General features: G+C 43.7%; 1 protein-coding gene across 9 annotated transcripts in view; it reads left to right on the plus strand.

Moving 5' to 3' along the window:
• LOC115194654 (collagen alpha-1(XII) chain) overlaps window positions 1-22,380 on the plus strand; it is a 96,746-nt gene that overhangs the window by 12,399 nt on the left and 61,967 nt on the right. For 8 of the 9 annotated variants that reach the window (XM_029754556.1, XM_029754529.1, XM_029754564.1 and 5 more), the window contains 13 exons: window positions 102-704; window positions 2,425-2,703; window positions 2,831-3,106; window positions 4,020-4,292; window positions 10,222-10,491; window positions 13,294-13,560; window positions 14,091-14,283; window positions 14,389-14,513; window positions 16,801-16,950; window positions 17,129-17,248; window positions 17,798-17,962; window positions 18,095-18,241; window positions 18,956-19,095. In XM_029754556.1, coding sequence (XP_029610416.1) covers window positions 102-704; window positions 2,425-2,703; window positions 2,831-3,106; window positions 4,020-4,292; window positions 10,222-10,491; window positions 13,294-13,560; window positions 14,091-14,283; window positions 14,389-14,513; window positions 16,801-16,950; window positions 17,129-17,248; window positions 17,798-17,962; window positions 18,095-18,241; window positions 18,956-19,095 — 3,008 coding nt within the window. The remainder of the gene's footprint in view (window positions 1-101; window positions 705-2,424; window positions 2,704-2,830; window positions 3,107-4,019; window positions 4,293-10,221; window positions 10,492-13,293; window positions 13,561-14,090; window positions 14,284-14,388; window positions 14,514-16,800; window positions 16,951-17,128; window positions 17,249-17,797; window positions 17,963-18,094; window positions 18,242-18,955; window positions 19,096-22,380) is intronic. The other variant, XM_029754591.1, reaches the window with a different exon arrangement.

The following is a 22,380-nucleotide window of genomic DNA, read 5'->3' on the forward strand; positions in this document are numbered from 1 at the left end:
ACAACAATATCTTAAAGTCATACTGTATGTCAGTCATTGTTGTAGTCATCCAGTGGCTGATTTTGTCATTACATGACAGATGTTTTTGCGTCCTCTTCTAGAATGTTCTCTTGGAGTAGACGTGCAAGCTGACGTTGTCATTCTGGTCGACGGCTCATACAGTATCGGACTGTCCAACTTCGCTAAAGTCAGAGCTTTCCTGGAGGTGCTGGTGAACTCCTTTGACATCGGACCAGACAAGGTTCAGATCAGCTTGGTTCAGTACAGCAGGGACGCTCACACTGAGTTCTACCTGAACACCCACCACGACATGAGCGCTGTGGTCAATGCCGTCCGGACGTTCCCCTACCGTGGCGGTTCCACCAACACCGGAAGGGCCATGACCTATGTCAGGGAGAAGATCTTCTTGACCAACCGAGGATCGCGGCCAAACGTCCCCCGCGTCACTATCCTCATCACAGATGGGAAGTCGTCCGACTCCTTCAATGACCCGGCCACCAAGCTGAAGAAAGCAGACGTGGAGATCTTTGCCGTGGGCGTGAAGGACGCTGTGAGGTCTGAACTTGAAGCCATTGCTACCGAGCCTGTGGAGACCCATGTGTACACCGTGGAGGACTTTGACGCCTTCCAGAGGATCTCCAAAGAGCTCACCCAGTCCATCTGCCTGAGGATTGAGCAGGAGCTCCTCAACATCAAGAAGAAAAGTGAGTAGGACCCTCTCTATATCTGCATGATGTAGTTCTTTTTGTTAGTCAGTAAACCCATGCCAACTGTACTCAAGTGAAGATAATGGTTAAAAATAATAGTAATTAGGTGGGTGCTTACATTTGTTGTATTTCACACATGAAATTCGTTTTTGGCATATCCCACTCCCCCTGAGACACCCTCGGAGAGTAGAGTCAAAGCCAGCGATCAGCCATTATTGATAGCGACCCTGGAGCACTTAGGATTAAGTGCCTTGCTCAAGTGCACATCGACATATTTTTCACCTAGTCGGCTCTGGGATTTGAACCAGTGATCTTTCGGTTACTGGCCCAACTCTCCAAATCGCTAGGCTACAGTAAGTAAAGGAATTTCTTAGCTAAATAGAATGTCTTGCAAACAAGAAATATGGGGGACATTTGTGTATGCCATAGATTCTCAATGGAGATAATGGCCCAGCACCCAGTATTTCCAAAGTCTAAGATGTTAATGGAAGTGTCTTAGATACAGTATGTTTGCAATACAAAAATAAATGCTAGCATTCATTGAATTACATAGTAAAAGTAAATCCGTGGCACTTCAATTCGTATGATATGTTACGTTTCGTATGGTATGTATTCATTTGTGGAAGTCCATCATCCATGTGACAAATTACAATTCGTATGATATGTTATGAATTGCAGTTCATACAATATTTTACAAATTGCAATTCGTACAATAAGTTATGAATTTTCAAAACGTATGATATGTTACGAATTCCAAATTTTTGCTAGGCTAGGGGTTAGGGTAAAGGGTTAAGGTTAGTGTTAAGGTTAGGTTAGCTAGCATGGTAAGTAGTTGCAAAGTAGCTCAAATGCTAAAGTTGTTTGTGATGAGATTCGAACAGTGTGTAAAGTGTGAAGCTAACATCTGGCACAGTATCATACAGCGCCATATGGCAGCAAGCAAGGAGCACAGTTTTCCGATGTATAACTTACATCCGAAACATTAGTCCGTTTTTACGTTTTTGATATCTTGATTTTGAGCAAATAACCATCTTTTGAAATACTATACAGTATACTTGGGTAATTTGATGAATTGTGGCAAAAATGTTCACCTTTTTAAAATGTTTTTTACACTTTATTAATCAATGTAGTTTTGATCAACTGCTTCTATTTGGACAATTCGGAGAGAATAAATCTTGAGAAAATGACTCCCCTCTACCTTGGCCTTGTTGGTCCATGACCTGAGAAGTAGAAGAGAAAATCCTAAGAGTGTATACAACATATGCTTGCAATTACATCTGTCACAATACTCTTTTCCAAAGTTATCATCTTCTGTTTAGCAATGTGTTACACACATGTAAAAACTCTTGCTCTCTCAGGGCAGTAAGATGACTTGCATGTGGAAATACAATACCAAATATTAGCCGCTCTGCATGACATGGCCAGTGTATTGCGTAACTCACACAAGGTTTGATTACTCATGATATATTCCTTATATAATAATCTATCATGACAACATAGAGAACTGTACACATACTGTAGAAAACAATACAGAGATTTTCGCTAATGGAATAGAGATGTTTGAGTGTTATTGAGGCTCCATCCCAAATGGCACTTGATTCCCTATACAGTGCACTACTTTTGACCAGAGCCCAATGGGAGGCTGGGAATAAGGTGCCTTTTGGGACGCATCCTGAGTGTTGTGACCTAACGCGTAGTCATCTGCCATCTCCTCCAGGCTTACTCCCACCGAGGTCATTAACTTTCTCTGAGGTGGCTGTCAGGAGCTTCAGAGCCACTTGGGAGACTGGTGCCCTCAATGTCCTGTCCTACCTGATCCAGTTCAGACCTGCTGCTGACGTCAACGGGGACTTTGTGTCCATATCCTTGCCCGGGGACACGCTCACCACTCTGCTGCCTCACCTCACGCCCCTCACCCACTACGAGGTCAACGTCTTTGCCCAGTACACCGAAGGAGACAGCTTCCCTCTGAATGGATTCGAGACCACACTAGATGGTCAGTACCATCAGACCAACAGATACCAACAGATAAAGAACTTGATGCCAATGCCTTAACTTCTGTTCGAATATTTGTATAACCTCTAAATTCCTTATGACCTCTAATCCCACCATCTTCGTTGCAGAACAAGGACCAGTGCGTAACCTGAGGGTTTCAGAGGAAACGACAGACAGTTTCCGGGTGTCTTGGGCGGCAGCGCCAGGGGCGGTGGTACGGTACCGTCTAACCTATGTACCAGTCAGGGGTGACAGCACAAGACTAGAGACAGCCACCGTCGGCGATGAGACCACCATCGTGCTGCCAGAGCTCTCCCCCTTGACAACATACCGCGTCATGGTGGCTGCAGAGTACCAGTCAGGCACTGGTGCTGAGATGAAGATCGATGGCACCACCAAAGAAGGTGACTAAATCTCTGCTTATGTAACAGGCATCACTGCGCTTGCTTAATAGTATAGCTTACATCCCTGTCCCTCACTGTGCTCGAACTAGGGCTCCTCTGCCTTGCAACGTCTTAGCCAATTATGCTATAGAAAAGATATTTGAGACCTTTCATGCTGGGGACTGAGGCTAGGAATCCTACTCCCTTATACCATCCCTCCAGGGGTGTGAACTGAACGTGCCTGCCTTTTGTTTCCAACAAAGTTTCAATTTTTTTCAACTTCATGTTCTACTGGGCTAATATTCCACCCAAAATTACTGTGTCATTATATTTTGGCGGGAAGGCATCACAAAGGGGTTGCAGTCTAAGGGGGGATTTTTTCGATGCATACCGGAGGTGTGTTTGTGTTTGCGTGTCCAGTAATGCTGTAGTTTACAGCGTCGGAGCCAAAGGAGCAAGGGGAAATAAACAAAAATGTACTCTTATTCACCACGGCAACCACATTCTTCTCAGTGATTATCAGCTCTCAGAGCAGTTAGTGCCCGCGGACGTTCCAGCTCCTTTAAATAAGGCAGCTGTCTACTTCCAGAGCCTTACAAAGGGTAGAACGTATCCCAGCCTGTGCCTCTTTGGTATTCACCACCCAGAGATGGATTTGTGTTTTTTCCTCAATCTTCTTTACAATGTTGCCCTTATTGTGCTATTCACTGCTTACCTTTCCAAAAATCTAAAGGTTTCTGTAATTATATGACTTAAGATTTGCATTAATGAAGACTTGTGGTCTTTCCAATCTGTCTTGTCTAATAACAGGCTATAATCAGACTAAATTGGACACCTCAGCTAATTGGTCATATGCCATAGCCTACACACAACAACTTCAACTTTGATTGGCTCCTCATTGACAGCGTGGCTTTTCCCGCCTCTTCTCTCTCAGAGCTGGGATCTCCTCGTGACCTACAGGTCTTTGACAAGACCGTGTCCACCATGAAGCTTTCGTGGGCGGCGGCACCGGGCCGCGTCCTCCAGTACCGTATCAATTTCCGTCCGTCGGCGGGGGGCGAGAAGAAGGAGGTGTCGGTGAAGGGAGGGAACACCAACACCCTTCTGAAGAACCTGCAGCCTGGCACTGAGTACGATCTGGAGGTCAGCGCACGCTACTCCTCTGGCCTAGGAGACCCTCTGGAGGGGAAAGGAGCCACACTGGAAGGTAAAACAGAGAGTTCCTAAAATTATTTCATTGGAGTGCAGCTAGAGTGGTGTTTGTGAGACAAGGGCGGATCCCAAAAAAACAGTTATTCTCACAAAAACGTATGTAAAGTCTGAACGGTTTGAACTACAAACAATTATGACCCCACTATGAAAAGCTGTAACTTTCATGAATACGCTCTGCTTTGCTATATAATGTTCACAAGCCACACAAAAGTTGTTTGAAGGTAAGGGGTTCGTCTACATAGAAGATCATAGGATATCTGAGGACATAATGTCTATAATACTGTAATAAGCTCACATACGCTACCGGTCAAAAGCTTTAGAACACCTACTCATTCAAGGGTTTTTCTTTATTTTGACTGTTTTCTACATTGTAGAATAATAGTGAAGACATCAAAACTATGAAATAGCACATATGTAATCATGTAGTAACCAAAACATTTTATTTTATATTTGAGATTGTTCAAATCACCACCCTTTGCCTTGATGACAGCTTTGCATACACTTGGCATTCTCTCAACCAGCTTCACCTGGAATGCTTTGCCAACAGTCTTGAAGAAGTTCTCAAATATACTGAGCACTCGTTGGCTGCTTTTCCTTCACTCTGCGGTCCGACTCATCCCAAACCATCTCAATTTGGTTGAGGTTGGGGGATTGTGGAGGCCAGGTCATCTGATGCAGCACTCCATCCCTCTCCTTCTAAAATAGCCCTTACACAGCCTAGAGGTATGTTGGGTCATTTTCCTGTTGAAAAACAAATGATAGTCCCACTAAGCCCAAACCAGATGGGATGGCGTATCACTACAGAATGCTGTGGTAGCCATGCTGGTTAAGTGTGCGTTGAATTCTAAATAAATCACAGACGGTGTCACCAGCAAAGCACCCCAACAACATAACACCTCCTCCTCCATGCTTTACGGCGGGAAATACACATGCAGAGATCCTCCGTTCACTCACACCTCGTCTCACGGCGGTTGTAACCAAAAATCTCCAATTCGGAATCCAGACCAAAGGACAATTTCCCACCTGTCTAATGTCCATTGCAACACTTTTTTGGTTACTTTATGATTCCATATGTGTTATTTCATAGTTTTGATGTCTTCACTATCATTCTACAATGTATAAAATAGTACAAATAAGGAAAAATCCTTGAATGAGTAGGTGTTCTAAAACCTTTGACCGGTAGTGTAGCTGCTGTCACAAACTCCACATAGTTGTTACTGACTAGCTGGATATTCATTTCCAACGGATAATTTTTTTTCTTTTACTTTTAGCACTCTTATAAAGTTGTATCAGGTTTTTGCTTGGCAGACCTTATTTTTCATTGACATTTGTCAATAAAACTCATGAATGCAACCGTTTATGCCAAATGTTGTGTTCTACTTATAGCCCTGGTTGTTCTGAAAAGAACATGGTATACAACTTCAATGTGAGGCTAAATCTAAGGGCAGAGGAAGCAGATGAATGAAGTAGTGAATTTCAGCTTTTTCATTGTGCGAATCCCTGGGACCAACTGGGTTGGACAGACAGCAATGAGAGAGAGAGAGAGAGAGAGAAAGAGAGAGAGAGAGAGAGAGAGAGAGAGAGAGAGAGAGAGAGAGAGAGAGAGAGAGAGAGAGAGAGAGAGAGACTGCGTCAGCCATCTGGTTTTCCAATAGCCGTTTTAGTCAGCTCAGCTCCATCCCTCTGGATGCTGGAGATCATGTGTGCTTGTGTTTTGGCTGGCGGTCAAGCTGTTTGCCCCGGATCGCTGCCACAATAACACAGCTACTGTATCACACCCAGTAGTGCTCACCTAGTTCTTTACCTGCCACTGTGGCCCATTTTCAATGGAATGGACTTTGAAGTAGCGTCAGAGCTGACATAAAGCAGAACCACTAGGCTATATTAGACTGTTTTGGCAACAGTCACACATGCAATGCAGTAGGAAGGAGCAAAAGAGGAGTCTTAAACTGAGAACATCTCATCCCTTTTGCCTTTTCCACTAAATCCTTCCCTTTTCCATTCATAAAAAAAATGCCAAGAGCTTGACGTTAGCCAGCCTTCCTTCTCCAGGCTTTGGACAATGGTGCATATTTGAGTGGACCTTGACTTGGTGTGACTGGGAATGGGCCATGGCCCTTGAACATGTCTGAGCCTGTCATGGAGGTTGGGCCGACTGGGGGAGGCTCGGGCCCCTGCTGGCTGACTTTCTTCTCTCCTGAGGGACGTGGAGGAGTCGCAGAGTCTCTGAGTTAGTTAGTTCGCTGACACAGCATCTGGGACTCTCTCTGCTTTCACACACGCCGCCAAGCCGACACACACTGATCACTTTGTGCTGGGCTCCACTGGAAGGCTAGGGACTCAACCACTGGGAAGAACCTATGGTATGTTTCAATTCCCAACTGAAATCAGTGGATTTGGTGTATTGGAATTTCTCCCACTGTAACAATGTTGTGTGAATTCCTAAAACAAAACTGAACCGTAGTGATATATTGTAGAAAGCACGTAATGTAATGATGAATATGTACAGTATCTAGCTGCAAGTCCTCATAAACAGAGCGAAATCCAATAATGTTGGTCTCAGTGAGGTAGTGGGGATTTGGAGTAATGTTGACCAGGGGAGTCCATGTTGCGATTATTTGTCAGGCCCTATGCCTGAACGCCCTTAAGGGGTAGTGGACCCTCGCCCTGCTCAGGCCTGCGTCCCAAATGGCACCCTTGTGCACTGTATAGGAAGTAGGGTGCAATTTTGGCCGTACCCTAGGCTTGTCTATGGGGGTGGCCGTTTCTGTGGAGCATCCAGTTTGGCCAGCAACACACTCCAGCAGAGCTCCAGTCCCAATTGGGGGAAAAGGAAGACTTCTGACTTGGAGTTCACATTCCTTTTATTCTCACACTGAGGCGGTAAATCGACGGAGCACACTGTACGTTTTCCCCCACTAATTTAATATTTCGATGTGGTAGGAGGAGGACAGAATCACTGTAAGAAAACAAATGAAAAAGGAAAAGTGGTGAGATAATGAATGTTAAAGGCAGAGGAGGCGTATGGAAAGTGTTACCTGGGAAAATACTTCAAAGCTGTGTTAACGCTGGCCACCTCCATACTGAGCACTCACCATCCACTTTCATCAGGGAGTGGGGATGATTAGGAGCCAAGACTGTGCCGGGAATCAAAAAGAACCAAAGCGAGGCATGGAAATTGAATCAACAACGAGCATAAAGGAGGTTGCAGGCCAAGTCAAGAGGTGGTCTACTCTTACTGGGACTCAGGCTCTGGAGTTATATAGTTGTCTTCCTTTAGGATAGATAGCACCTTAGAATCCCCCCTCTCAGTGAGCTGAACGTTTTCTCCCTCCCCTATCTGGCATTTGTCAGAGTTTATAAAGGATTCAAGCTGCTGTTGTCTGACCCTCAAGGATGTCGTTTAGACAAACATGCAGTGGGCAGACTGCACTTCAGGACCTGCACTCTCCCTTCTATTGGACCAGTGTCTAAAGAATATGAAAGCAAGGTTCAAACGTCAAACATTAAGCTACAGCTTGTTTTGACTGTGGTAATGAACTTTTAGGCTCTTTTGGCTTAGTATCAGTGCTGGATACAAATGCACGGCAGATTTCTCCGCTGGATAGAGTTTTGTCTTGAGTGTAGGACATTGCAACGTGCTTGATATGTCAAGGCTATTTAGAATTTCAAAGGCCTGAACAAAATTAATTCTGCCTGGTGTTGGAAGGTTACAGTGAGTGCAGATAAAATAGAACAGAACAATAGTGTATATATTTTGTTACGTTTCAACAATTTACTCATTTGATTGGCTTAACATTGTTATTCAATGTTATGCAGGCAGCCGTAAAATCACATAGTTGTTTATTCAGAAAATATTCCGAGCCAAAATAGTGGATAGTCTTTAGAGAGAACTTGCAAGTGTAGTGTTTAAAAGAAAGAGAGTTGAATTTACTGTGGTTTTGTTCAGTTTTGCCTTATAATAGGGTTGAGTGGGTTTCAGGCCGGGTCGCCGAGCGCCAGATTCCCTGCGAGAGCCGCCTGTGGTTTGATATTTAGAAAACCTCCAGACTCCCTCCCAGACATTGAAAGTGAGAGCTAATGGCAGTGGCTGCTGCTGTGCCTCTGTGGTGGAGACGGAGAGCCTGCCCATGTGGACTGAGGCAGTACATGTCCAGTAAAATGAAGGAAATTAGATTTTAGCCGGGACTGGAATGGGTTGCTTCAGAGGAATATTATGTTTGATAGATTCTTTTTGGCGTGGCAGTTGGAAAGACTTTTCCTGAAATCAGACGCAGCTTACTTGTTGATCTATAAAATTAAACACATGCTTAAAGTTAACATCTCTCCCTGTACAATTTTTGGTCAGAAAAAAAACCCAACAAATCTTTCTTTCCCCCCTGAAGTATAACAGTACTTCCATATGTTTGTTTTTCAATATGAAAGAGGACACATGTTCACATGTTGATTTGATGGGGGCGCCGGACGTTTGCGTTTATCGGTTAGCTTGTTTGGCTTCAGTGGTAAGACGAGAAAACGACAAAAGGTAATGGTTTAAGTCAGAATCTGCTCGGTGTACTCGTGGTGCCATGGTTAGATTGGTCACGTGTCTTACCAGTAAATATCCACCACTAGTCCTGCACTGGGCTATCCTAAAATGATTAAGAGAGTCTGTCTCGGATCCACCACACTATGAACCGAACGTAGGTTTTGATGATTCATGAAAATGTCATCTTGTATCTGGAGAGTAATACTGGCTGTGGTCCACTATAATCAGTTGACTGTGCAGTGCACTATCCATTACAATCCCAATATGTCCATTGGCAGAAAGTGAAGTGTTGTATGTCTAATGGCCACTCTCTGTTACATTGTAGTTACATTGTTGAGTTAGATCACTCGACCAGACATTTTTCATTATTATCATAAACAGACAGAGTTTGTACTACTATGCAATGTTTTACCTCTATTCAACTCATGACCAATGTGGTGAGTTTGTTTTGCATCGCTCAGGTTCCCAGGGTCGGTTGAGCTATCGCCCTTAGGAGCAAACTCCGCCCGGCAGTGGCACAGAGTGATGCAAAACGAATGCGCCCAATGTAACATATACAATGGAGATGCAGATTGTCACCGCCATTCACAAACCCCAGTCATGTCTATCGTCCCTGTAGACTGCTCGCTCTGTGCAGCATAAGCTCCATGTGTCTTTTCGCAGTAACATGAGCCATATGCACAGGAAATTAGTTTTGGTCTTGTTTAATGAAACAAATCTATATGTTAAGGCAAACAGGCTTCCCTTGTCTGTTTTGTCACTTAGGAACAGTGGTGAGAACCCACAACATGACCATACTCTCCCATAGACCCATAGCTCCTGTCAGTGTCCTCCCTCCCTCCATCACTCTCTCCATCCATCCAGTATATGAAGCAGATGTTCACTGTTGTCCTTTAGTTTATTGGGAGTCTCCTATAAGTCAGCCCATATGCCACAGGTCCAGTCGCAGTGAGAGGCATGTTTGTAATCCTAGATAGATATGTGGTATCTCTGCTGCTCTTTTGTCTTTATAGATGTGACTAGCTGTTCAACTATGCTGTCCTCTGGACACGGGTTTCAATGCTTTCCATTTTGAGTAGTCCAATTGGCCAGATGCAGTCAGACAAAATGGATGCTTAGATACAGCCGGGCTGTGGGGATTTGTCAAAGGCACTGAATTTCTAAGTTGTTTGCAAAAGTGCATAATGTTTATGGTTCTAAGAACCCTTTTTACTTGTTTACGCAAGATGATTTAGAGTTGAGCATTTTCTCTTCCTTTACTGAGAAGTGCATAAGGGCCTATCCATATAGTGTGTTGGAACGTTCATTGACTATCATTGACCAACCATTGTATCCTGTATCCTCTCCCAAATCCTCACCCAGAAATCTGATCTCTTTTCCTTTGTGTTCGTTTCAGAACTGGGCTCCCCCAAGGACCTTGTCACTGGCGACGTAACGGACACCAGCTTTGCTGCATCTTGGACGGCTGCCCCTGGAAACGTGAAGATGTACAGGATCCGCTGGAAGTCGTTGTACAGTGACGAGTCAGGGGAGAAGACGGTCCCTGGAGACGTCACCAACACTGTCCTGGATGGTCTGACACCCGAGACCCTCTACCAGGTGTCTGTCGCGGCCTCCTACGGCAGAGGAGACGGGGACCCACTGACTGGACAGGAGACCACCGATGGTAAGACTTAGTACACATCATCCTCCGTTCATTCTGTTTGGGGCCAGGGAAAGCTCTCAGCGTTGGACGTCAGAGGTGGACACAATGGCAGCATCCCAAATTGCACCATATTCCCCGTATAGTGCAACACTTTTGACCAAGGCCCATATGGCTCTGGTCAAAAGTAGTGCACTAAGTAAGGAATCGGTGTCATTTGGGACACAGTCATCTCTCATCACTGCTAGGGATTACCAAAGTAATGAGTCACTCAACTGGTGTTAGTTGTGGCGGTTTGGATGTATCCATGAAGCATTTTGTAGATCTGTAGAACAGTTTGAAACTCTCCTTGGGCCATCACATATATTTTCATACAATAGCACTATGCCAGTGCCAAGATTGAGATTTTTTATTAAAACAAATTGATAAAATATGAAAATATTCCATTCCAGTGCTCATCATCCTCACTCTCTGGAACTCTTTCTCTTGGTGTCGGGTATTTTGGAAAAAGGTCATTTCTAAGACTCCCTTTTAAGCTGTGGTTTGCAGTGGAAAGCTGAGGTGGTGACAGTTATTATGCATTATGTGTTCTAGAATCTAAGATAACCTCACTTTTGTGGAGGGGATTTTTTCTTTTAATTATGCATTTGTTGGCACATGGCGTAATGTGTCCTGTATACTGCTGTTAGGTTGCGTGGGAGCAGTATTTAGACACACTATCAAATCCACCAAACATCCCTCTATCCTACACATGGGAAATCACATTGATGGAAATGTCCTTAAACACTTGAGGAACCAGTGAGATGGTTTGATTAGACATTTGTAGATATGGAAAGTAATTTAGTTTATTGACTCTGGCAGGCCAAGTCAAGCATATTTTGAACAGTAAACAACCTTGAGACATTCTCAGGAGACCTCACCTTTCATATCCGTGCTTACCTCATTACGTTCGCACAGCGGAACCAATGGCTCTCCGGTTACAGGGTTACAGGTTCATTCAGGTCAATCAACACATTGAGAATTTGGAGGTCATGTTTTTTCCGCCAATAACAATCCTCCCAGTGAACGAATGATAACTAGTGGTCTGACTTTTTTTCCTGGGATAATTAACTGTTTGGAAGGATTGCCTTTGGTTTGACTATTCTTGCGTGCCGAAATGGTGGAACAAATGCACCTTATTACATGGTCTATTGAGCTTAGCTTCATTCACAATAGGGGAAAGAGAAAGTTAAAGGTCCAATACAGCTGTTTTTATCAAAATATAAATTCATTTCTGGGCAACACTTAAGTACCTTACTGTGATTGTTTTCAATTAAAATGGTAAAAAATAAACAAAAATAACTTCTTAGCGAGGAGCAATTTCTCAAGCCAGAATTTTGCTAGGACTGTCTGGTAGCGGTCTGAGTGAAGGGTCTTAATTGGATGAGCCTAATGGGAGGGATATATTAACTGAAAACTAGCTGTTATTGGCAGAGAGGTTTGAAACTCTGTTTATTATTGGTCTATTGACTTATACCGCCTGGTGATGTCGCCAGGCAGGCCAAAACTCCATACCACCAAAATAGTCAGAAATTTCTGGCAGCCTTTTCAAACAGCTCTTACACTAAAAGGGCATTATCATAATTTAAAAAATGTCACATTATTATTCCTTACCTCAAAGTGTGCAAATATACAGTTGAAGTCGGAAGTTTACATGCACCTTAGCCAAATACATTTAAACTCAGTTTTTCACAATTCTCTGACATTTAATCCTAGTAAAAATTCCCTGTCTTGGTCAGTTAAGATCACCACTTTATTTTAAGAATGTCAAATGTCAGAATAATAGTAGAGAGAATGATTTATTTCAGCTTTTATTTCTTTCATCACATTCCCAGTGGACCAGAAGTTTACATACACTCAATTAGTATTTGGTAGCATTGCCTTTAATTTGTTTCATTTGGGTCAAATGTTTCGGGTAGCCTTCCACAAGCTTCCCACAATAAGTTGGGTGAATTTTTGCCCCATTCCTCCTGACAGAGCTGGTGTATCTGAATCAGTTTTGTAGGCCTGCTTGCTTGCACACGCTTTTTCAGTTCTGCCCACAAATGTTCTACAGGATTGAGGTCAGGGCTTTGTGATGGCCACTCCAATACCTTGACTTTGTTGTCCTTAAGCCATTTTGCCACAACTTTGGAAGTATGCTTGGGGTCATTGTCTATTTGGAAGACCCATTTGTGACCAAGCTTTAGCTTCCTGACTGGTGTCTTGAGATGTTGCTTCAAAATATCCACATCATTTTCCTTCCTCAAGATGCCATCTATTTTGTGAAGTGCACCAGTCCCTCCTGCAGCAAAGCACCCCCACAACATGATGCTGCCACCCCCGTGCTTCACGATTGGGATGGTGTTCTTCGGCTTGCAAGCCTCCCCCTTTTTCCTCCAAACATAATGATGGTCGTTATTTTCTGGAATTTTCCAAGCTGTTTAAAGGCACAGTCAACTTGGTGTATGTAAACTTCCTTGCCAAGGGAATTGTGATACAGTGAATTATAAGTGAAATAATCTGTCTGTAAACAATTGTTGTAAAAATGACTTGGTTCATGCACAAAGTAGATGTCCTGACCGACTTGCCAAAACTATAGTTTGTTAACAAGAAATTTGTGGAGTGGTTGAAAAATGAGTTTTAATGACTCCAACCTAATTGTATGTAAACTTCCGACTTCAACCCTATCTAAAAGACAGGGAAATCACGTTTTTGACTTCACTGGGCCTTTAAGATAAACAGATTTGGGGATTTTTCTCAACATCCTCGCTACGAATCGAACATTCTCCTCCTCTCTGTCCTCAGTATCTGCTGCTGCGAAGGCTCTGACTGTGTCCGATGAGACCGAGCGAAGCATGAAGTTAACGTGGATGGCGGCACCGGGGAAAGTCATCAACTACCGAGTGACGTACGTACCCACCGATGGCGGCAAAGAGATGTTCGCCAAGGTTCCTGGCACCTCCACCTCCACTGTGCTGAAGCGACTGACGCCCATGACCACTTATGACATCACGGTGCACCCCATCTACAAGCGGGGAGAAGGAAAAGCAAGGCAAGGAGTAGGAACGACACGTACGTTGGTCCATAATTCAACTCCATGAGATGAGAGACAGTAAGGTGCAGTGGGAAACACTGTGGGAGTGGGGCAGGTATCTTTCACTAAGGACACCTCAGAGACTTGGTTAATACACACATATTTTAACACACAAAGTTAAATATATATATATATATATATATGAGAGAGAGAGAGAGAGAGAGAGAGAGAGAGAGAGAGAGAGAGAGAGAGAGAGAGATCTTACCACTTACTAACATATGGAATGACATTAGGTTCTTAGACACCGGAATAGCACCATATTCCCTTTGTAGTGCACTACTGTTGATGTGCATATGGCTCTGGTCAAAAGTAGTACGCTATATAGGGCATAGGATGCCATTTGAGACGCATGCTGGGACTCAAGACTTGTATTATGGACTAATGAGAAACTGACTGGAATGTGGGTTGGCTGATCTCATTGAAAAATGGCTAGCTTGGCCAAATATGAAGTTACGATCTTTCTTCATGAGTTTGAACTGATATGTTTGCTCTGTTTGTCCCCTTGTAGTGTCACCTTACAAAGCTCCCAGAAACCTGAAGACCTCAGACCCTGGCAAGACCAGCTTCAGAGTCACCTGGGACGCAGCCCCTGGAGATGTGCGTGGCTACAAGGTCACATTCCACCCCAGTGGCAATGATATCGACCTGGGAGAGCTGCTGGTTGGGCCCTATGACAACACTGTGGTGTTAGAGGAGCTCAGGTGAGAGACAGGAAGTTATAACCTCAGACAGGAAGTCTTCTGCCTTGTGACATTGGCACTACTTTTGAGGATAGTCATTTGAATCTCATCTCTCCATCTCATCAGGGCCGGAACCAAGTACTCTGTAGCAGTATTTGGAATGTTTGATGGAGGCCATTCTGCTGCACTGGCTGGAGAGGAGAAGACTACCCTCTCCGATGCACCCGATGTCCCATTGGAACCTTGGAACGGTAAAACCTTACAATACCATAACGTAACCAACAACCGACAAACAGACATTTGTTGCATCCTAAAGGACACCTCATTTCCTAGCTTTGACCAGAGCAGTGTACTATATAGGGAATAGGGCGCCGTATGGGAGGCAGCCATAGAACAACCACTCAGATAGACACACAGACCAAACCACAGACACACAGTGTCCCAGCCACAGCCCATCTCTGTTCCCATCCGCGTTAGTAGAGCAGAGGAACGGCTTTCCCACTGTGAGTTACAGTATGACGCTAATCATCCCATTATAGGGAATTATGTGTCTGTCTAAACTAATCCACATCACAAACACATTGGAATAAAGCACCACATCACACTGCCATCAATTCTAATGAGTACTAATCACTTATAGCTGTTTGGCTCCAATGGCCTTTTTTCTGCCTCATATCATGTTAAAGGCACTTTCAAAAATCCCCCTATGATTCGGAGCCTGGAGCGTTTGGTACCCTGATCGCGTTTTAAAGCATGTGCGAAACGCAATCGAACACTGACTGAAACGAATCCTGGACCTGCGTGAGTAGCGGGTCCAAGATCCAGGACCAGAGTACCAGGTACTGTGACGCGGCAGTGCGAGTCGGGTGGAACTTTTTTGCCCGTAATAAACAAGCTCGTTCGCTAACGTCATGGAGAATGTTTGTCTTGCTAATCGCACAAGAAACAATTATTTTTCTGGACTCGTGAAAGCAAAACATATTCTGTAGAATTCTCACAAACGCTCCAGGAAACTGAACCAGGGTACCAAATTTCATATGGTACATATGATATTTATCACGCTGGTGATAAGCAAGACATTATGATATTTTTAGGATGAATTCATTATGGGTGATATGTCTTGACCTCCTTTTTCTTGCAGTGCCACTGTGTGATGACTTACACTCCCCCACAACTCCAAACGTTCAGCATGCCAAACATGTTTGTGTGTCTTTTGCCAGAAACAAATATTTCTCATCACTGTGCCCATTTGACCCAGCAGCCATATTGTTTCTTCCTTAATCCTTCCTGACATGCAAAAGTTAATATTTCTCATTTTTACTTCGCAAAAAAAAGTTAGTAATGGAAATAAGTTTCTCTGCTTTTAATTAGAGATGTTTTACAACCAGGAGAGTATGCAGTGCACCCGGGCTGCCGCGGAGCAGAGCTCTATGCGGCTAGGAAAATGTTTCTCATAAAAGACCCTAAGAGAGCTGCTGACCTTGGCCCGAAATTCCTCTCAGTAATGGGGAGCAGACACACTGACACACAGTGACACACTGCCCACCGCACCGATCAGAGCAGAGCTAGGGACGTTCCAGTCCACCATGAGCAGACGTAAGTCGTTAAGACGCCTCTACAGTGTCTTACTGTCTCAGTTGATGACAGGTGGTCTTGTTGGGGAATGTCTCATAGACTTACATTGAGCTTACAAGCCTTTTGTTTACCCGTGTTGTGTAACTCAAACAAACTGCTTCCATATATAACCAGATACACATTTTACGAGGGGCGATCCCCTACACATCGTCAAGCACCTGTTTCTCCGTGCTGCGGTAACAAAAGTGGGTAAATGTTTGTTTTCTCCTCTAACCTGTTTTCAATTGCAGATACAGTGGGCAGATTGCATAGCTCCGTGTCTGAACGACTCTGGGTCCTTTTGCTCGGCTGCAGGACGAGCGAGCAACCACCCTTTCACCCCCACAGGTGTCGAGTAGTGAGCACAGCAGGAATGTGCAATGACTCGGGGTGAGGAGTCTCTCGTATGTCGTCTGTGAGCTGGAGGCTCTTGTTGTTCAGAGGCAGGGGACAAACCCAACGACAGAAACCCCACAAGCATCCCGAAGAGCCGCAGGCATCAAAAAGCCTTTTGGATATACACAGAAAAAAAGAGGGAAAAAAAGAAGATGGACCCCCAGGGGAAAGAAAATAGTTGATCCCCCTGCGAGGGAGAAATACTGCTGCAAAACGTGTTGAAGCAATAGATAGTTTATTGTAGAAACATTATTGTATAGTACGTATAGTTTTTTAGTATAGTTATTGTGATATTTGTAATGCCTTTCTGCCTCCTGCTTGTTGATGTCTGTATTTGCTGTGTGTATTTTGCCTGTCTGAAACGGTTTTTTAAATTATTCTATTGTTCTTTGGCACCCCTCTCCTCGTCCCTTCCTACACACATCCTCTCTACTGTCACACTACATGGACTGTACTAAGTGGTCCCATCCGAGGGGTGTCCATGGTATCAGGCCTCCCTTTCACGGCCCTCTCCTCCACCCCTTACAGAAGCCAAGTGTAAGAGCCAGGCCAAGGCTGACATCATCCTGCTGGTCGATGGCTCATGGAGTATTGGCCGTCTGAACTTCAAAACCATCCGCGCCTTCATCGCTCGCATCGTTGGTGTCTTTGACATCGGCCCTGACAGAGTCATGATCGGTAATCTCTCTTTTGATCAAATCCCATTGGCAATGTGCACGATGGCATAGGTTCATCACCCAACTCAATTGAGTTTTATCTGGACTTGAAGCCATAATTGAAAATCAATGTTATATTCTGAACAATCCCTTTGATTGGAGGTAGGTATAGTCTCATGCTGTGTTGTGTGTGTCTCCAGGTATGGTTCAGTACAGTGGAGACCCCAAGACTGAGTGGCATCTGAATGCCCACCCAACCCGTGATGGGCTGCTCAAAGCTGTGGCTGACCTGCCCTACAAAGGGGGAAACACCATGACAGGTGACGTATCATCAAATGAAGGGATAACTCAGAGCTGTCATCTGTATTATAAACCGAATTTAACTTACCTTAACTTAAAATAACTTCACTTAACTTAATCATGATAAAAGTCCAATGCAGATGTTTTATCTCAATATCAAATCATTTCGGGCTAACAATTAAGTACCCAGTGTGATTGTTTGAAATGAAAATGGTAAAAAAGAAATAAAAACAGCTTCTTAGCAAAGAGCAATTTCTCAAACAAGAATTTTTCTAGGACTGTCTGTGAGTGGTCTGAGTGGGGAGGGGAAAACTGAAAACTAGCTGTTATTGGCAGAGAGGTTTGGAACTCTCTTCCTTATTAGTCTATTAACTAATTTACCGCCTGATGATGTCACCAGGAAGGCCAAAACTCCGTCCCACCAAAACAGTCTTTTCAAACAGCTCTTACATTAAAATGGCATTATCATAATTTTCATAATTTCACAGTATTATTTCAACTTGTGGAAATCATATAAAATAACATACTGCACTGGGCCTCTAAACAATCTCTCGAATGTCTCTCTGTAGGTATGGCCTTGAACTATATCCTCACGAACAACTTCAAGACCAACGTGGGACTGCGTAAGGACTCGCGCAAGATCGGTGTGCTCATTACTGACGGCAAGTCGCAGGACGAGATCATCACCAACTCCCAGGTGCTGAGGGATGAGAACATCGAGCTCTACGCCATTGGTGAGTGGCCCTCCTTGTGTATAACTCAAAACCTGTCATGGTTCAGCTAATCATCAGGTCGTGACCATGTCAAGTGAAAATAGACATTTTACAATGACAAAAGTAAATATTGTGGTGTTGTGTGACTTTTAGGTGTGAAGAACGCTGATGAGAATGAGTTGAGATCCATTGCCTCAGACCCAGATGAGATTCACATGTACAATGTGAATGATTTCTCCTTCCTGCTAGACATAGTGGATGAGCTCACCATCAACCTCTGTAACAGTGTGAAGGGTCCAGGTACTGTAAGGCCATCTCTCTCTCTCTCTCTCTCTCTCTCTCTCTCTCGCTCTCTCTCTCTCTAATTATCTAACTCTTTCCCAATCACTGAGAGAAACATGGGTTTGTGAAGCAATGCTCAACTTAAAGTTTTGCTATTGTAAAATGATTCTCCTGAGTCAAGCTGTGTATTGTACTTGGTACAGCAGTTAGGGGTCTTTCTAATCTAAGATGCCAAAAGCAGCACAGATGGCAGAGAGCAGGCATTAAAAAGCAATTTAATCTGTCACCCAGAACAGGCTGTACTGATCTCTCCCATCAGTTGCATAAATGGATTAGCATAGAAGGTAGAGAATAGCAATAAGAGCATGAGACGAGCCAATAAAAAGACAGATCGAACGCCAACACTTGGATTTTGTCTCGAAGGTTGCCTCACACACTTGATAAATTGAGTTTCTTCACTTATGTTAAATAAGGTCCACCCACTTGATGGAAACCTTTTTTTTTTTTGGACGCACTCCTGTCCTTAAATCAAATTTAGGAGGAAACACAATGGTGATTTACTACACGGGGAGGGAAACTATTTCCTAAAGAAGACTTTTGTCTGATATATAAAAACAGCTCCAACAGCCCTGTGTCAATGAGGCTAAGGTGTTCGGGACAGATTTGTGAGAATGTTATAGTGCATGAAATATTTGACGTGTTTGCTCACATTCCCGCCCGCTTCTCGTGCAGGGGGCCTAGACCCGCCCACTAACCTGGTGACCTCCGAGGTAACCCACCACTCATTCCGTGCTACCTGGACCGGGCCTGAAGGTCCCGTGGAACAATTCCGCATCGACTACATGCCCGTGGTGGGAGGAATCACCGAACAGGTAAGCCTATAGCCTGCAGTACTGTACCTCACTTACCTCACCAAGTTCAGCACATCTCTCCAAGTTTACTGCATTTGAACTGAAGAGCGTCAGCTCTCACAGCTCCCACACCTGGTTTAGATACAGTACACTCAAAATCGAATCAAATCCAACTTTATTGGTCGCATACACCGTTTAGCAGATGTAGCGGGTGCAGCGAAATGCTTATGTTACCAGTGCTAACAATGCAGTAAAATGTCAAACAGTACACAATAATAATAATAATACAAATTGAATAAATAAATCAAGAAATGGCGGAACGAATCCAATTAATATCCAAATTGCTCTGTAACAGTAATCCAAATGCAATCAATATGCAAAAACACCGGATGAATGTACACAATATATACTAAGAATGTTATGTACAGCATTAGATACTGTATATTAGAGGGATCTATGTAAAGAATCCAATATATAAATAAATATGCGGTGTGTATAAACAATTGAACTAAAATGCAATGTACAGTGGTAGAAATAATAGATTGAGCTATGTTGAGAATACAGTATTCAAATACGCATGTACAAAACCCCATGTCAAAATGGATAGAATTGCAGGAAATCAGCTTCAAATTTTCTACTGCCTGAGCTCCTGCTGCTCCTATAAAATATTAGCTCAAAAGTATTGTTGAGCTCCTCCACCTAAATATAAACAGTACCAAACATGAGTACCGGCACATATTTCAGTCCAAGTCAACCGCTGTATGTATGTGAATGGTGTGTATAGACAGTATATGAATAGAAAAGGTTCTGTTTGGCACTAGTGATATAGGATGAGCCATGACTAGAATACAGTATATACATATGAAGTCTATCAGTATCAGTGTAGTGAGAATGTTACAGAGACGTAAATATCATACCCCTCAAAAAATATTCTAACCTCCCCTTTTATTGGTAATGGTGAGAAGTTAGCATGTCTTGGTTGGTATGATCTTTGTGCCTCTGTAACTTTCTCACTCATCATTATTCACGATTCATTCATCAGTATCCGTAATCATGGTAGCATCCACATTAATGTAGAAGTGTTCAGAGACTAGAAGTGTTCAGGGACTAGATACATAAAGTGCTTTCATTTCGAAACAGTAAAACAGATATGTTTGAAAATACCCTCAAATAAAAGGTGACTTTCTGTACTGTCGCCTAATATGAAACATTTGATTGAAATCCAAGATGCTGGAGAATAGAGCCAAACTAAATGTTTTGCTTCACTCTCCAAATAAATATGCAGATGAGTGTATAACAGAATTGGCTGTATTATTCCTTTTGTTCTGAATTCCTCTCTCAGACCTCTATGGTTCGTCTTGCCAGAGGTGATCAGGGTCACTTTGGCAGTGGTCTCATTTCACTCTGTTTATCCAGGAGTTTCTGAAGGAGGAACTGCCTTCTATGCTGCCTAACAGGAGATTCCACGGTTATCCAAGTGTTATCCACAGTGAATTGTTTGCTTTTATCCATAGTTGTCATCCTCGATCCATTTCATCGCGTTGATCTGATTCATTTGGCTCTCTTCTCACCCTTGAGAAGTGGACAACGGTGGCTGAGGCAGACCTGCATTCAGTTTCACTTAACCGTCTGTCATTTATGTCATTAGAAATACAGGAATGGATCTATGAAAGCTTTGCTTTCATTGGCCCTCGTCAGGGTTTGGGTGGTTCTAGTGAGCCCTGTCTGAAAGCGAGACCAAAGACTTTCCAATAGGCCTCAACCTAAGACCAGACCCAGTCAGTTTAATAATACCTTTTATTTTAAGCACTTTTCTCAACTCCCAAAGACACGTTACATATACAAGAAAATCAGCAGGATAAAAAGCAATAAGTCAATAAAAGTACACTAAACGTGAGGACAGACTAACCATGGAGTACACTAAACATGATAACAGATTAACCAGGCAAATGAACTAGACCGAGGATAAAAGCTAAGACAATAGAGAATGCGGGTAAGCCCGTGTGAAGAGGTGTGTCTTTAGTGTGGATTTCAATACGTGTATGGATTGTGAGGTTCTGACATGGAGAGGGAGGGAGTTCCAGAGTTGGGGGGGCTGAACTGCTAAAGCCCGGTCTCACATGGAGCGGAGCCTGGTGCGAGGGATGGGGAGGAGGCTAGTGTCAGAGGAGCGCAGTGAACAGGTGGGAGTGTAGGGGTGCGGAAGTGAGTGCTTTGTAGGCGAGCATGAGCAATTTAAGGAGGGACCTATTTTGAACTGGGAGCCAATGGAGTTTGATGAGGGTGGGGGGGGATGTGGTCTCAAGGTCTGATGTGTGTGAGGACTCGTGCAGCTGAATTTGGAATATGTTGAAGTCTATCCAGTGTTTTAGCGGGGAGTCCATAGAGAATGGCGAACACAGTAGTCCAGGTGTGATAAAACAAAGGCGTGAATGAGGGTTTCAGCATTGGTTTCAGCATTGGGGTCAGTGAGAGAGGGTCTGAGTTGTAAGATGTTTTGGAGGTGGAAGAAGGGTGATGTTCTGGACGTGGGGTTCAACTTACAGAGTGGGGTCAAATGTAACACCAAGGTTCCTGACTGTGTTGTTGGAGTGGATGATGCAGCCGTTGATTGTCATGTTGAGTTGACCCAGTTTCTTGATGAGGGAGTTGGGGCCCATGAGCATTATCTCTGTTTTTGTCATCGTTTGAGTTTTAAAAAGTTATTGGTCATGCAAGTTTTCAATTCACGGAGACAGTCTACAACAGAGAGGGGTGACATAGTGGAGTGGGGTTTGTGTGGATGTGGATTTGTGTGTCATCTGCATAACAGTGAAATCTGAGTTCAAATTGACGGAGGATCTGGCCAAGGGGTAACATGTAAATACTAAACAGCAATGGACCTAACACTGAGCCTTGTGGGACACCTTGTGATACAGGGGCTGGGGCAAACCTGCAGTTGCCAAGGTAGACAAACTGTTGTCTATCAGATAGATAGGAGTGGAACTTGGCAAGGAGTGTTCCGGAAACTCCAAGAAGCCTCTTCATGCGGTCAGTTAAAATATAATGGCAGACAGTATCAAATGCTGCAGACAGGCCCAGGAGGATAAGGATGAAGATGTTGACAGCATCAGCAGCACAGAGGAGGTTGTTCACTACCTTTACCAAGGCAGTTTCAGTGCAATGCATAGCCCAGAAGCCTGACTGGAAGGGTTCGGAAAGTTAAAGAGAGGCCATGTGTTGAAGGGGAGGTTTGAGATAGGCCTGTATTTTAGACTTGTTACATAACTTCTCCTGCTAGAAATGGATTCTTGGCTATCCATCCAT

Source organism: Salmo trutta, chromosome 1, assembly GCF_901001165.1.
Source record: "Salmo trutta chromosome 1, fSalTru1.1, whole genome shotgun sequence".
NCBI lineage: Eukaryota > Metazoa > Chordata > Actinopteri > Salmoniformes > Salmonidae > Salmo > Salmo trutta.